The sequence below is a fragment of the Thunnus maccoyii genome, chromosome 14 (assembly GCF_910596095.1).
Source record: "Thunnus maccoyii chromosome 14, fThuMac1.1, whole genome shotgun sequence".
Taxonomy (NCBI): domain Eukaryota; kingdom Metazoa; phylum Chordata; class Actinopteri; order Scombriformes; family Scombridae; genus Thunnus; species Thunnus maccoyii.
In genome coordinates, this window is record NC_056546.1 from 25,732,501 (window position 1) to 25,747,026 (window position 14,526).

Sequence of the window (14,526 nt, forward strand, 5' to 3'; positions counted from 1 at the left end):
TATGCAGCTGCACAAACAAAAAATCAAGAGATTGGATGTGGAGAAAATGCTTGATAAACTTAATCAATTCTACAATAATCAGGGTATCTTTCACTGTTATAATATATTATGTAAATTAATTATAATACATTCATTTTCTACTATTTTATAATGTCTTAATCATGTATCTTGTTACACAGAACCAAACTATGAACATTATAACATTATTACAATCACCAAATATGATGTCAGTAATGGTAGAATAATTTTGTATTCCTAAAAAGCTCATAATTCCTCTCATCTTGTTTTTTAAAATTTTTTTTTACATGATTTCCCACAACTACCAACTTAAAACGAACACTTTATTATATAGCATAGAAATTTAAAATGCATGTTAAACTAATAAATAAATGCCAAACATGAAAATTCAACCTTTTCCTATTTCCAAACTGTGATGTATGAGTTGATTTGTGCAGCCCTGTGACTCTGTGACAGCCATAGTTGCAGCATCACTGTTTTACTGTTTGGAGGATTATGCTTTGCAGTTTACATGAAGAGATAAGCTGATCACATGACTTTTTGCTTTTTAAAATATGCAGATCTCTGTAGTGTCAAGACAAAACTAAACAAAGTCCTTCATAGTGATTTTGCATTAGTTGAATAGCCCATGGGTTGAACCAGTGTTTAGTTATCTTTAATCACTCGATCATTGTATGTAAACTTGGGCATAGCAAGTATTTAATCTACCAAAATGGTTCCTTGATAAGACTCTTTCCCGTTTTATTATTTTATCATACTAATTTTAGATAGCGAAATACACAGTGCAAGTTTTTAATATGGCGATTCAGAATTCAATAGAATATTTAATTCACATGAGTGAATTTAGGAGCTTCTAGAGTCGGCAAAGTGTTGCGTATGATGTCTGATAGGATTTGGATAAAGCAGAGGGAGAGTTAGTGGGACTTTCAGGAGCCGTCTCCACACATGGAGACATTGATTCTTCTAGTTGTCCAGATAAAGATAAAAAGACATGGCTTGTTTCTTTGCTGTAGATAACTTTGGTAAACTTCAAACTGCACTGTTTTCTAAAACACTTACATATACTGTAAATCTGTCTCTGCACTTTGCCCTTTTGTACTATTTGACTTGATTCACTATGTTAGAATTCACATTTCCTGTGCATTCAACTTTCTATCTAGCTGATGCTCTTATTCATGGTACAAGCTCAGAAATCATGATAAATTGACCGGCAGGAAAGAGGTCAAAGGTGAAGACTATATTGTGAATGGGCATAGGATGAGACATATTCATCATGTTTATAATTAAATAAAACATGACATTTCATTTAAGAAATCACATGCCTGTTTTCTGGCAGCAGGTCAGCACAATCAAGACACATTTGACATATTGAGGTTAAAGGTCACAGCATCTGCATACAGCTCGGTCAAAGCCTGGACATGTTAAACCATTTGACAAGCTCACTTTGATGCTCACTGTAATGAGGCTGCTGTGTGGGACCAAATAGCTGTCCAATTAATCACTGAATAATTACCCACCTTTGTCTTTTCTCTTGTGATAGCAGGGAGCTGCCCTGCATATGAAAAGAAAACAGGAGCCGCTGATAGGCTTCAGCTCAGAATGCTGTTTTGTATTTTGCTAAGGCCTGTGAGTTAAATATTTCTTGAAGGCTATTGTCGGTTGATTAATGTTCAACAGTTTGCAAAGCCTCTAAAGTTTGTTTGTGCTTAACACTAATCAGATGACTCCCAGTAGCCAAATTTGAATGAAGGGATAGCCTTGAAATATTAAGATATGTTTATAGTGCTTAGGTGTCTTGTCTTTTCCCACTTCAGAACATCTGTACCCTTAAAAACACTAGCCTAATACATTGTGTATTAATATGCATTGTAACAATATATATTAATGACAAACCACAAAACCACAACCACTACAAAACACATTGAAACTATGCATGTCATTATTAAATAGAAGCAAAAAAGACACAAATCATGAATGTAGTTTAACAGTGAAGATTAAAACAAAGTTTGTGAATGTGGGCCCTGTCTTGTATATTATCTGATATGTCACATGTTCAGCAGCACACACACAAAAAACCTAAACAAATATTCTCATGTGTGAGTACTTGTCATCTTTGAGTTAAGTGGTATCGATGAGGCTAACGATCCTATACAGACTTTCTTTTGTCTCAGCCCAAATTGTTCTGTAGTGTGTCATATTTGCTGTTGACCTTGCCACCACTTTGATAGGGATCAGGTGATAACGGGGGAGATGGGGGGGGGGGGGGGGGGGGGGTAGAAGGGATCCTCTGCTCAGAGTACTTCTGTTGACCACCCATCCTCAAAGCAAAACGACACCCCACCCCAACACTCTGTTGTGGCTTTACCATGGCCTTCTGGGGTCTCAGGTGATCAATATATAAGGTACCCTGACCCAACCAGGAGACACACTCAGAGACTCCCAGTGAAGGAACACACTGCCATACTGTGAACTCTGTCACATCAGAAGTGCATTACAAAATCTATTTGTGAGCTTCATTCATTTAAGTGCTGCTATGTGGAAGGACTCCAGCAATGGTAAGACCTGCTTTATACTCTATAAGATTGAAAACAAGTAATTCTGCTTGTCAGTTTGCTTTGCTTAGTTCATAACCTGCAGCTATATGCTTTAGTTTTTGCAAACTGTTTAAATGACAGAGCTCTGGTTGAAATAGTTTAGTATGTGTTTAACTTGCTTACCAGGTGATGGTTTTACTGCACAGACAGGTAGTGTCAGGCATGTTGCCAATAACAGAAAAGCCTCTTTAAAATGATTTGCAGATCCTTGTATTAGGTTGTGTAAACATGTCGACACTACTTGCATGTCATATAATGTAAAACCTGCCACCTATAAAGCTAGAACCCCTTAAAGAATTTGCTAATATTAGAACAAGGGTCTGGTATAATCAGTGATAAAGACATACATGCTTTGTTTTGTATACTTGATAGTACAGCATCAGAACCACGCAAAGAGAAAAGGCAGTTAATTAAATCTATGACGGTAAATATTCAACATTCTGCATCTATGCATTGCATTAGTCAGGTTTACTGTTTCATTACAGCTGTAGAGGGAAGCCTGTAGAGCGACGAAGCAGAACTTAATGATTGAAATTGGGAAAGATGTGTTGTGGATCCCGTCTGATGTAGAACCTGCTCTCTTCTCCTCCCTCAGATGATGCCAGACCCGTTGGCTCCGGTGGCACCTCCTCTCGCAGTGCCAGCCGCAGGAAGAGGACCAGCTTCTCCAAAGAGCATGTGGAGCTCCTGCGCATCACCTTTGAGACTGACCCGTACCCTGGCATCAGCCTCAGAGAGAGCCTATCCCAGACCACGGGCCTTCCAGAGTCACGCATCCAGGTATGCAGTCGCCCCTGGCATCACATTTACTGAAAAAACCCTGTATCTTAGGAATAAATATGAAGATGAAATTAATGAATGGTTTTCAGTGAAATTGTAAGTTCAGATAAGTTTGAGGATTATCTTTATTTGGGGAATTGGATACTGATGTTCTTCCAAGATTAAATACACACAAATGTGCATGCTTTGCACATAAGTGTATAAGCAAACACACATGGTTGTGTGGTAAGGCATTTTGTACTGTGGTTTCTGATCATTAGAAGGGCTCTGTTTCCAAATGCATCCTGCATACAACTGTTGATAGCACTATCACTCTATCACTTGATTTCCCTATCTTTAAAGATGACACAAGCTGTTTTTATCGGGATCTTGTTTGAGGTGACAGATAGACTGTACAGCAGGCTCTGACAGCTGACATCTACTAGATCTGCTCTCCTCCTCCTACACTGGTGCCTGTTTGCCCAGAAGAATGATTAACAGAACAGAATGTGTTGTTTATCTGTCCTGATTCAAATCTAAACTCCTCTTCTCTGTCTTTCCTGTCCAGGTGTGGTTTCAGAACAGAAGAGCTCGCACCCTGAAGTGCAAAGGAGCCAAGAAAGCGCTGTGGCAGACTGAGAGCCCAGTCCAGGATGCTCTACCTTCACCCCACACTGGAGCCAGGGGCCCTCAGGCTGGCTCAGTCCCTCAGGGTCCCCCACCGGCCTACCCAACCCAGGTGAAGGAGGAGATGGAGGAGGCCTGCTTCTATGGACAGTGTCCTCCAGCCTATTCCACTATTGAGGAGCGTGGCCACTATGGTTCTGTGTATGGGCTCCAGCAGGGCAGCCCACCCTTGAGGGGCTACTGGTCCCAGCCAGGCAGCCAAACATCCCCTGTCACGCCGCTGTGGTGCCACTCTCCCATGGAAGTGAGAAACTACAACTCAAGCTCCAACCAGGCAGCAGGCTTCATGTATCCTGGATCAGCAGAGCAGCAGATCTACATGCCTTGCTCCACCTCCCACTCCTCCACCCCGGACACCCCTGATTCTGGATATTGGGACACCAGTCTTGAAAACAGCCCTCCACTAGAAGGTCAGTACTGGCAAATGGAGGATTCGTGGAGTGGGGCTGCTCTGGAAGGATGCAGGGAGTCCGGACATCTGACACTGGTCCAGCACGCCCCCCTGCCTGAGCTATCCCTGCAGGAAATTCTGGGGGAGCTGGATGAGGACTGGCTGGGAGGAGAGGGCCTGGGCAGCCATGCTACTGAGGAGAAAATGGCTTTCTGCTGACAACTCTGTGATAAAGGATTACAGGACAGTTAGAAATCATATTTAATATTTTGATTTTTGTCATTTCAGTATTGCTTCAGAAATGTGTACATAAAAAACACCACAAGGACTTTGCAGCAGTATTGGAAATGGGATCAACACTGTGAAGATCCTGCAGCCCTAAATAATGTTTTTATCATCTCAAATTGACAACAGTTTGGTTAATGTATTTATTCATCTATTCAGTATTTATAACCTCTATTTATGATTTTCTACACTTTTATACAAATAAATCAGTAGTAATAAAGCATAAAATACTTTTCGTTTGCTTTTTTCATGCAAGAACTTACTTAATTTACAACCATGAAGATTTGGCACTGTTAACGTCAACAGAGCCAGTTATTGCGTGAATTCTTCTGTTGTCCAGGTGTCACAGATTTTCTATGAAGCTTGGAGGGAAAGTAGGTCATGAACTACAACCAGTAGATGGCACTTGTGAGTTGGGGGAAGGAAGAGAAGCAACAGATTTCTTTCTGCCCTAAACCTGTGCCTCTGTCTTCTGTGGGGATACAAGGTCTAATATGAAGAAATCATTTTCAAAATGAAAGGATTCTCATTTAGAAAAATAAAATTTAAGATTTTCTGTCAGTTATAAAGAAACATATCTTCTTTTAATATAATGAAATGATTTCCATATATTCTGGCGTCACAGTAAAACCTTGTCTTAAAAATTAAAAAGTTACTTTTTTATCTGAAATCCCTCAGAAACATTCAAATTATATTTTGTAATAGGACACATTGGCCTCAACGTATTTTACCCCAACAGCAGGAGTATTTTAAGTATTATGTCAAAATTTGATAGTTATCAAACCCTGAAACTGACAAAATATTATCTGTTATTGGACAGGTCAATGAAACTCGATTGCTCAACTGACGTTACACACACACACACCATGGACCCATCACTCCTCTGGACTTACATGAAAACACTCTCTCATCATTCTATATGAAAAATTGGTAATAGCCTATGGTGAGATAAAGGAAATATTGAATGGGCAAAACAGGGGATATAAAGATGATTAAGTGCTTGCCAAGACAAAAGGGACTAAAAAATGTTAAATAAAACCTTTTACCACATTTTGCTACTACTCCATGGTGCTAGCATTCAAAAGTTGAAGTCATTTTGTAATTTTACACCTATGAAAAAGGTCACTCTTTTGACCATCAGATTATCCGCTGTAGGCCTATCTGATGGGTGAATTAAACTGTCAGGTCGAGATGAAAGAATGTATCTCATCTTTTTACCATTTACCAATACACCCAGTGTGTCAGCCTTTCAGTATGTTTCTCCTGATCTGATGACCCCAACACATATTTCTTTATCAAACATGCAATGGGAAAATCCCAAGACAGTACACAGGATGTTAGGCTTGAGGCTTGACACTGTTTCCAGCAACAGTGAAATGTGCTTATATTGTTTATACTGTTTTGGTCCTCCTGCCTTCATCCTCAACATGAGAGGATGGGTGTTGTCCTTTTGTTAGTGTCTGGCGTAGGTTCCTTTTCCCAGTAAAAACACACAATAGGCCTGGACACAGGAGGGAACGCAGCTCCTCAACCTGTGTACTCACTAAAGATAGCTCAGCAGAGGAAATGTCGCAGACTGCCGGCGTCTGACGTGTGTCGACAGGTGTTCAACCACACATGATGCTCAATAAATGACGCAAACAGCTAGGAGTGTAAAGGATACTGGCAATAAACCAAAGTAGGATTTGATTGATTTGGGGCTAACCTTGAACCTAGAACCCTGTGTTTTTCCAAAATGTTATTCTTTGGAGGATGGAAAAGTTTGAGTAATGGATGGCAAAGTGATGGCAAAATTAATTTTTAATTTATCAGTAGATCAGTATAGCCTTCAGAAAACCAGAATACAATGATTATTTCACCTTAAAGTGGCTATAATCAATATAGCTGTATGGAGAACATCTACAGCTACAATACTAACTACAAAACATCTGGATTTGGTCATGAATTCTGAGTCTTATCTCTGTATATTTGTCATAGCAGAACATGTCTTTAGTTTTGTCTTTACACTTGTCAATTACTCTCTGTTCATTTCCTCCAGTTTGGGATGGGACATAGACCCTGCCTATGAGATAAATGTTTGGCTCACTTCGACTTACTTTTCAACCATTAAAATCTTCAGAAATAAAGAAATGGATACATAACATAATAAAAGCTTGGCAATCTTTTATTGTAGTAATATTGCACACTGACATCCCTCTGAAGTTTTAGATCATGTTGGTCAATTGTTGTCATAATGTTCAGATTATAGCAATGACAAAAAATCATTTTACACTGAAAATACAGCAGGCATTTTATCTTTGAATTGGAATATGAAACACATGAAAAAAACATTAAAATTAGTCATATGTGCAAGAAACTCTGAATAACTGAATAAGTAGAAATGGCATCATTAAGTAGGGGTCTAATAATGAATGAGGCAAATTCATTTCAATACAATTAAAGAAATTACTGTAAAGTGCATTTAAGTGCCGGAGGTCCATTTTTAACAATATGCAATTCCCTTAAGGTACCTTCCTTGAGATAGAATGAAAATTCTCTACATATTTAATTACAAAAAATACTGAGTTTGTTTTGATATTTCCAAAAAATCCGTAGTCAAATACTTACAACATTTGCCAAAGCAGTAAACATGACATAAATACTCGTTTTTGTTTTTGTGGTTTTAACTTCCCAAATGTTCAAACATCATTTTAGCTACAACAGAGCTCAGTCATGGATAAATCATATGTTTTTAGTCACTGTATTAATCAAACTATAGCCCGGTTCCTGATATTGGGGCTGCAGGTTACTGATAGAGACTGCAGGCAGTGGCTGGAGGAGCAGATGGTTACTGTGGGCTGGAGGGGGATGGTTCTGTGGATGACTGTAAGAAGCTGTTGGTGGAGTTTGGCAGAAGTTTCAGGTGGAGTGGGGCTCTTCAGCTTTCTAGCAGAGGAAGTTGGTGTAGGTTCTGGCTGCAGCTGTCTCTCAGAATCTGCAGGAGGGGGCAGCAGTACAGGTAACTTGCAGAAACTGGAGGCTGGAGGTGGAGGTTTGGGCTGTATCTGCAAGTGGAGGATTAAGATTAATTCTATTATTATCTCAGAGGGAAACTGGTTTGCAGTGTGTGCACAAAACCCAACATACCCAATAAAAAACATTCACACTAAAATAGAAAGAGAAACAATCGATAGTAATCCAAGAAATAGTCCACACATGGCATAAATCCTCTGTTAAAATACAGAGAAAACTACTCAGTACCGTCTAGCAATGCTCATGATGTACAAAGGGTCAATGTGAGAAGACACAATGTAACAGAAATATGCACAATACAATACTTTCTACTGTGCAGCACTAACTACAGTACTGCTGTGAATACTGAGTTTTATGTGAAAGACATACACACCTGGTGTAGGTGTAGGTGGAGATTCAGACTGCAGCTCTCTGCCAGAACCTGCAGGTGAAGGGGTGGTGCAGGTTGCTAGCAGAGGCTGGAGGCTGGAGGCTAGGGTGGAGCTGTCTTTCACAATCTGCAGGTGGAGGAGGCGGTGCAGGCTGCTGGTAGATGTTTCAAAGAGGAACTGGAAATGGCTGTAAGTGGAGATTTGGACTATAGCTGTCTGCCAGAATCTGCAGGTGGTGGGGGTGGTGCAGGTTGCAGGCAAAGGCTGGAAGTTGGTGGTTAGAAGATGGAGGCTGGGCTGGACTTGAACTATCTGCAATAATCTGCAGGTGGAGGACGTGGTGCAGGTTGCTGGCAGATGCTGTAGGTTGAGATTTGTGCTGCATCTCTCTGCAAGAATCTGCAGGTGGAGGCGGCAGTGCAGGTTGCTGGCAGAGGCTGGTGGTGGAGACTGGAGGCTGGGGGCTGAGGGTTGGAAGTGGAGGTTTGGGCTGGAGCTGTTTGTCATAATCTGCAGATGGAAGCAGATGATTCAGAGATGAATTGGAAGCGTCTGTAGGTGGAGGTTGAGGTTGCGGTATTCTGCCACAACCTGCAGGTGGAGGAGGTGGTGCAGGTCGCTGATAGAGGCTGCTGCTGAAGGTTCAGGCTGCAGCCTCTGCCAGATATCTGCACCGCCGCATACACCTGCAGATTCTGGCTGACAACTGCAACCCCATCCTGTAACCACCTGTAGCCTCTGGCAGAGGCTACAGGTGGTTGCAGTTGTGGCTACAGGTTTCTGGCAGAGGCTGTAGGTGGTTGCAGTTGTGGCTACAGGTTTCTGGCAGAGGCTGTAGGTGGGTGTTTGGCTGCAGCTGTCTGCCAGAATCTGCAGGTGGAGGCAGCAACTGCAGATTGCAGGCAGAGGCTGCAGGTGGAGGTTCGGGTTGCAATTGTCTGCCAGAATCTACAGGTGGAGGCGGCGGCTGTACATTGCTGGCAGAGGCTATAGGTGGAGACCTGGGCTGCAGCTGTCTGCCAGAATCTGCAGGTGGAGGCGATGTGCAGATTACTGACAGAGGCTGCAGGTGGAGGTTTGGGTTGCAGTTGTCTGCCAGAATCTACAGGTGGAGGCGGCAGCTGTACATTGCTGGCAGAGGCTGCAGGTGGAGGTTCGTGTTGTAGTTGATTGCCAGAATCTGCAGGTGGAGGCAGCGTGCAGATTGCTGGCAGAGGTTGCAGGTGGAGGTTTGGGTTGCAGATGTCTGCCAGAATCTACAGGCGGAGGCGGCAGCTGTACATTGCTGGCAGAGGCTGTAGGTGGAGGCCTGGGCTGCAGCTGTCTGCCAGAATCTGCAGGTGGAGGCGATGTGCAGATTACTGGCAGAGGTTGCAGGTGGAGGTTCGGGTTGCAGTTGTCTGCCAGAATCCACAGGTGGAGGTGGTGGCTGTACATTGCTGGCAGAGGCTGTAGGTGGAGGCCTGGGCTGCAGCTGTCTGCCAGAATCTGCAGGTGGAGGCGATGTGCAGATTACTGGCAGAGACTGCAGGTGGAGGTTCGGGTTGCAGTTGTCTGCCAGAATCTACAGGTGGAGGCGGCGGCTGTACATTGCTGGCAGAGGCTGTAGGTGGAGGCCTGGGCTGCAGCTGTCTGCCAGAATCTGCAGGTGGGGGCGATGTGCATATTACTGGCAGAGGCTGCAGGTGGAGGTTCGGGTTGCAGTTGTCTGCCAGAATCTACAGGTGGAGGCGGCAACTGTACATCGCTGGCAGAGGCTGTAGGTGGAGGCCCGGGCTGCAGCTGTCTGCCAGAATCTGCAGGTGGAGGCGATGTGCAGATTGCTGGCAGAGGCTGTAGGTGGAGGTTTGGGCTGCAGCTGTCTGCCAGAATCTGCAGGTGGAGGCGACGTACAGATTACTGGCAGAGGCTGCAGGTGGAGGTTTGGGTTGCAGTTGTCTGCCAGAATCTGCAGGTGGAGGCGGCATGCAGATTGCTGGCAGAGGCTGCAGGTGGAGGTTTGGGTTGCAGTTGTCTGCCAGAATCTGCAGGTGGAGGCGGCATGCAGATTGCTGGCAGAGGCTGCAGGTGGAGGCCCGGGCTGCAGCTGTATTTGCCACAATCTGCGGGTGGAGGCGGCGGCTGCAGGTTGCTGGCAGAGGCTGCAGGTGGAGATTCGGGTTATAGCAGTCTACCAGAATCTGCAGGTGGAGGCGATGGCTACAGTTTTCTGGCAGAAACTGCGGGTGGAGGTTCAGGTTGTTGTAGTTCGGAATTTGTCTGTAAAACATTTTAGGTGGAGCACGTGTTTGTCGTGTCTGCTGTCTGCAGGTGGAGGCTAGGACAGCAGATGGCTGGTATCAGTTGGAGGCACAGTTAGATCGGATGGAGGCTGAAACAGGCTACTGGTGGAGGGCAAAACAGAGCACTTCAGGTGGTTTACGGAAGTTGTAGGTGGAGGTGTACTTTCTGTAATCTGCAGGTGGAGCTTCAGGCTGCAGGTGGATGGTAGAGCATGCAGGTGGAGGCTGCAACAGCAGAGGTTGGATGTGTAGTTGGCTGGAAAAAAGTTCAGACAGAAGCTGCATTTACTGATGAAACAAGACATACTACCTGTTAAAAAGACTTAAAACTACAATATTATTTACAGATTTGATCTTATTGAACTATTCTAATGTCTTTAACTATTTACAAACTACTGATACTGTCAGTTCAGTTTCAGTTCTTAGCTCTTTTTATTGGTGGCTGCTCAGGCTTTGGTTCTAATGAAATATCTACATCATGAAGGGGAGGATAGACTCCAACCCCATATGATACATCAACCTTCACAAGCCCGTCCTCATTGGCTGAGGTCGTAAACGTGGGACGATTCAGTCTCTCCCACAGCTTTTGCTTGATACGACGGCCAAGCTCCAAACTGTATGGACGCAACCGGCCATTCTTGTATCTGTGAGGAGTGAAAGAAGCAAACATTTAATAATCACAATATGTGGGATTAAAAAGTTTTTATATATTGAAAAAAATGACCAATAGATTTTTAAGTGATAATAAAAATGTGACATGATTTGTTTGAAAAAGATTTAGATTTTTCATAAACATACGTCAGCATGTCATCAACCACTTCATGGTAGATCTGCTGGTACTCTTCTACTGAGCGGTTGTGTATCTTCAGAGGGCTGTCAGCTTGCAGGGGAGCAGTGGAGGGCCGGGGGCTGCCGGGGGCCACATTTGAGACCGCTGGCAGGTCGGCAGGTGGGATGGCAGACCGAGGGACCAAATTCAGCAACCCTGGAATGTCAGCAGCCGGGCTGGAGGGCTCAGGAGTGGGAGCCAATACCTCTGGGGGTTCAACAGAAGGTTTGGAAGGACGGGCCACAGAGGTCCGCTTCCTCTTCCGGGGACGTTTGGCAGTAGTAGCAGATTGCTGGTGTTTCTGCTCCTGAGGAAGTTCAGCAGAGGATAATTTTTCAATCTCACAAGAGAAAAATCTGCGTTAGATGCACTGATCAAGTAAAAAACGTTCACAATTTAACAGGGCTTTAGAAGAACAACCCTTAGTTTATTCAAGTCTGGATACAAGATGCAATTTAATTTCAAGGAAAATAATGTCACAGAGTAAAGCTGTGAATTGGCACAGCTTGATGGGAACTAAGTCAAGTGAAAAGTAAGTCCAGTATGCAGTGCAATAAAACTGTGCAGCAGCGGCTGTGTCCAAAATCATTCATTATTCACAATATAGTGAACATAGTGTGTTGTCTGATTCTGTATTTTGTGAGGATTCATATACCCTAAACAGTCCAGTGAATATTATCATGGCCTAATTAAACCCTAAATAGTGAACTCAAATTATCTCACAATGCAACTTAAAAAGTTAATGTGGCACTGACCACTAATAAAACACATTATGTTCAGTACTTCATGTGACATGAACAGTGTCCAATTGTTTTATCTGACAACAAGATAGTGTTCAGTTCTACAATTGGCTGCAGCTAGTTGACGACAGTCAGCAAGTTAGAGTGCTGTTAGAGAGACATTTTGATTTTCTACAATTCCTAAATAGTAAATGATGAAATGTTTTGTAAAGATTTTTTTTTTTTTTTTTTTTTAAAGAAAATTCAGAAGTCTAACCTGGTCATCCCTGCAGCATGAACACTTGTTCCAGGCTGCAGGTTTCCTCGCAGCATCTGCCCGGCGTGCAGAGATTCTGCTGTCTCTCGAGTCTTGCAGGGTGGTGGGAACATCACACTGCAACAATACACACACGTTAGAAGGAGGCCCCACAAGTGCAGTAAATGCAACAAATGACACTGAATAATGTGAATTTCATTTCACCATTTCTGCAAAAATTTGAACTTTCCCCTTCAAAATGGGGGAAAGTTCCATTCCCTAATATTTGCCCATAAACAGACCAGGAGACCCCAGAGAAAACATTATCTGCTCTCTCTGTGCGGTGTGTACCCTTTTTCTGTGCTGGGATATTACCTGGCTGCAGATTTTGTGTGGTAACCTGAATACATGTATTCAATTAAGACTAAAGTACAAAAATTAAATAGTGAAGGTCTTAAAGCTCATTTTGACACAGGGGTCTTCTTCAGGACAGAGCCTTATATCAATGTGTTGCCTACTGTCTGAAAATATAATATCACATATCTGCTGGGTATTATATACTAACTTCAAATACTCCAGTGTTGCACTTAAATTCACAACATCAACATCACCTCAGCTGGGAGCTTGGTGATATCTTATTAAATATATTAAATAATGACATTATTGTCAGTAAGGCCGTGATTTAGTTATTTTATGCGCATCTTTGGTCTTTTTTTTAATGAATATACAGTATAAATGGAGCTGGTACAGTCCAGTACTGACAATGTACATCACTGCAGTAAAATAACAGGCACATGTGCAGGTGCTTCATTTCCCTGTAATTCATTAGTTAATCTGAATTTCTCCTTCAACATATTGTTTTTACCATGTGACCCTGGGTTGGGGGAGTGTTCGTGTCAAAGTCTTTATATAAAACATCAGTGACATTTGAGGGCTCTGAAAGTCTCGACGGTAAAATACATTGAAAACACCATAGACTTTCAAAGTGTTCAAATCTCACATTTTCCATGATGGAAGTTTGTTTTTTCTCTCTCGTCAGTTTCAGTGAGTCTTTAGTCCTTAACAGGATGTAAGAAGTCCTCAGCAGAAGCGTTTATTTGCAAGAAATCGTCGAGTGAAAGTTGTGAAAACTTTTCTTGACCGTTAGGTTTTGTTGAGGTTTAAATGATGATCATATAGAATTGATGCGCTTGGAGACAAACATAGCAACCATGGAATCCTCGGCGTCCATTTTGTGCACGTCTGTTTTTACAGTCACATCTCACCTCTGTGATCCAAAGTTTCATCCAATCAACCTGCAAAAGGCCTGAAATCAAATCCACATCCAACTATGAAGAAATGTTTAGCTCTGACTGCGTCCTCAGTCATTCAGTTTGTTTCGGTCTTTATATAAACAGCTTCTTATAGAAGAGACTGTATCTGCAGGCTTTTGAAACATTTTGACTAATAAACTACAATCTCATTTATAAATAACTTTTCAGATGGTATTTTTATTTTCAGTCTATATCTCAGATTTGCCATGCAGCAGCAGCGAGATCAATATGTGCGTCTCCAAATTTAGAGTGTGCATTTTACGCACGTGGCACAGCAGCGGTAATTTAATTAATTATTGAAATCTTTCTACATGGCGACAGGATCAGTCAGGGTCTAACTGTCATTCAGGGCTTTCAGGGATAACTTCAGGGCTTTAGCTGTTCAACACAGACCCCAGGTTTGTCCAGTAAAACATTTGGACCATAGAAGACGTCCTCTTGTCCTTACAGTAGATAACAACAAAATGTGTCGACAGATAATAATGAAAACATTTTACTGTACCATCAGTGAAACCATTCAATAACGGCATCTCTTGTCTCAGTGAACAGATAAACCAAACATCACGGATGCGCAGGAATTTCAGTGATTGCTAAAATATAAATTTAACTCAATAAAATATATCGTGTGCCATCATAATTGGGGTGTTGTATTATTGTGGTTTGAGACGTCACGGTGCTTCACAGAGGTAATATAATTTTCCCCCAAACATTGAAGACAATGAGTAAAACATAAACTGAGGTGATTTTTAATTGTTTTGACTTTTTATTTGTGGACTCTTTTGGCACTCTCTGATCTCTCTGCTAAATATTGTGGAAATCTTTCACTGTGTGAGTGTCACTGCCCCGAGTCTTCTCTGCCAACTCGCCCCCAGCTTCTTTAAATGGAGCGTCCAGTTCCTCTGTCAGCTGAAACAACCAAACATTAGAAAGGTTAAGTGGACAAACATGGAGATGGTGTAATCTGATTTATGAGTGTATCAGGACATCATACAGTGTCTGAACTTTTGCCT

The 14,526-nt window shown here is 42.4% G+C and overlaps 1 protein-coding gene across 8 annotated transcripts; it reads right to left on the reverse strand.

Annotated features, from left to right (window-relative positions):
• Positions 1 to 6,892: 6,892 nt before the first annotated feature.
• LOC121911788 lies at positions 6,893 to 14,106 on the reverse strand. Of its 8 annotated transcripts, none has more exons than XM_042433633.1 (6): positions 14,019 to 14,106; positions 12,225 to 12,341; positions 11,198 to 11,535; positions 10,540 to 11,043; positions 8,120 to 8,627; positions 6,893 to 7,778 (listed from the first exon to the last, which is right to left on the reverse strand). In XM_042433633.1, exons 4-6 carry the CDS (start codon positions 10,702 to 10,704, stop codon positions 7,702 to 7,704), a joined length of 750 nt encoding a protein of 249 aa, XP_042289567.1. In that variant the 5' UTR covers positions 10,705 to 11,043; positions 11,198 to 11,535; positions 12,225 to 12,341; positions 14,019 to 14,106; the 3' UTR covers positions 6,893 to 7,701. The 8 variants fall into 8 exon arrangements, with proteins under 8 accessions (XP_042289567.1, XP_042289565.1, XP_042289566.1 ...); XM_042433631.1 differs by lacking the exon at positions 14,019 to 14,106 and adding an exon at positions 13,469 to 13,759; XM_042433632.1 differs by lacking the exon at positions 14,019 to 14,106 and adding an exon at positions 13,204 to 13,459.
• Between the last annotated feature and the right edge of the window lie 420 nt (positions 14,107 to 14,526).

Excerpts from the sequence above, each read along its gene's own strand:
- LOC121911788 (XM_042433633.1), bottom strand. The coding sequence starts at position 10,704 with ATGTCTTGTTTCATCAGTAAATGCAGCTTCTGTCTGAACTTTTTTCCA. Across the intron at positions 8,628-10,539 it reads CACCTCCACCTACAACTTCC|ATTATGACAAACAGCTCCAG; the intron begins GTAAACCACCTG and ends TTCCATCTGCAG. Across the intron at positions 7,779-8,119 it reads TCCACCTACACCTACACCAG|ATACAGCCCAAACCTCCACC; the intron begins GTGTGTATGTCT and ends CTCCACTTGCAG.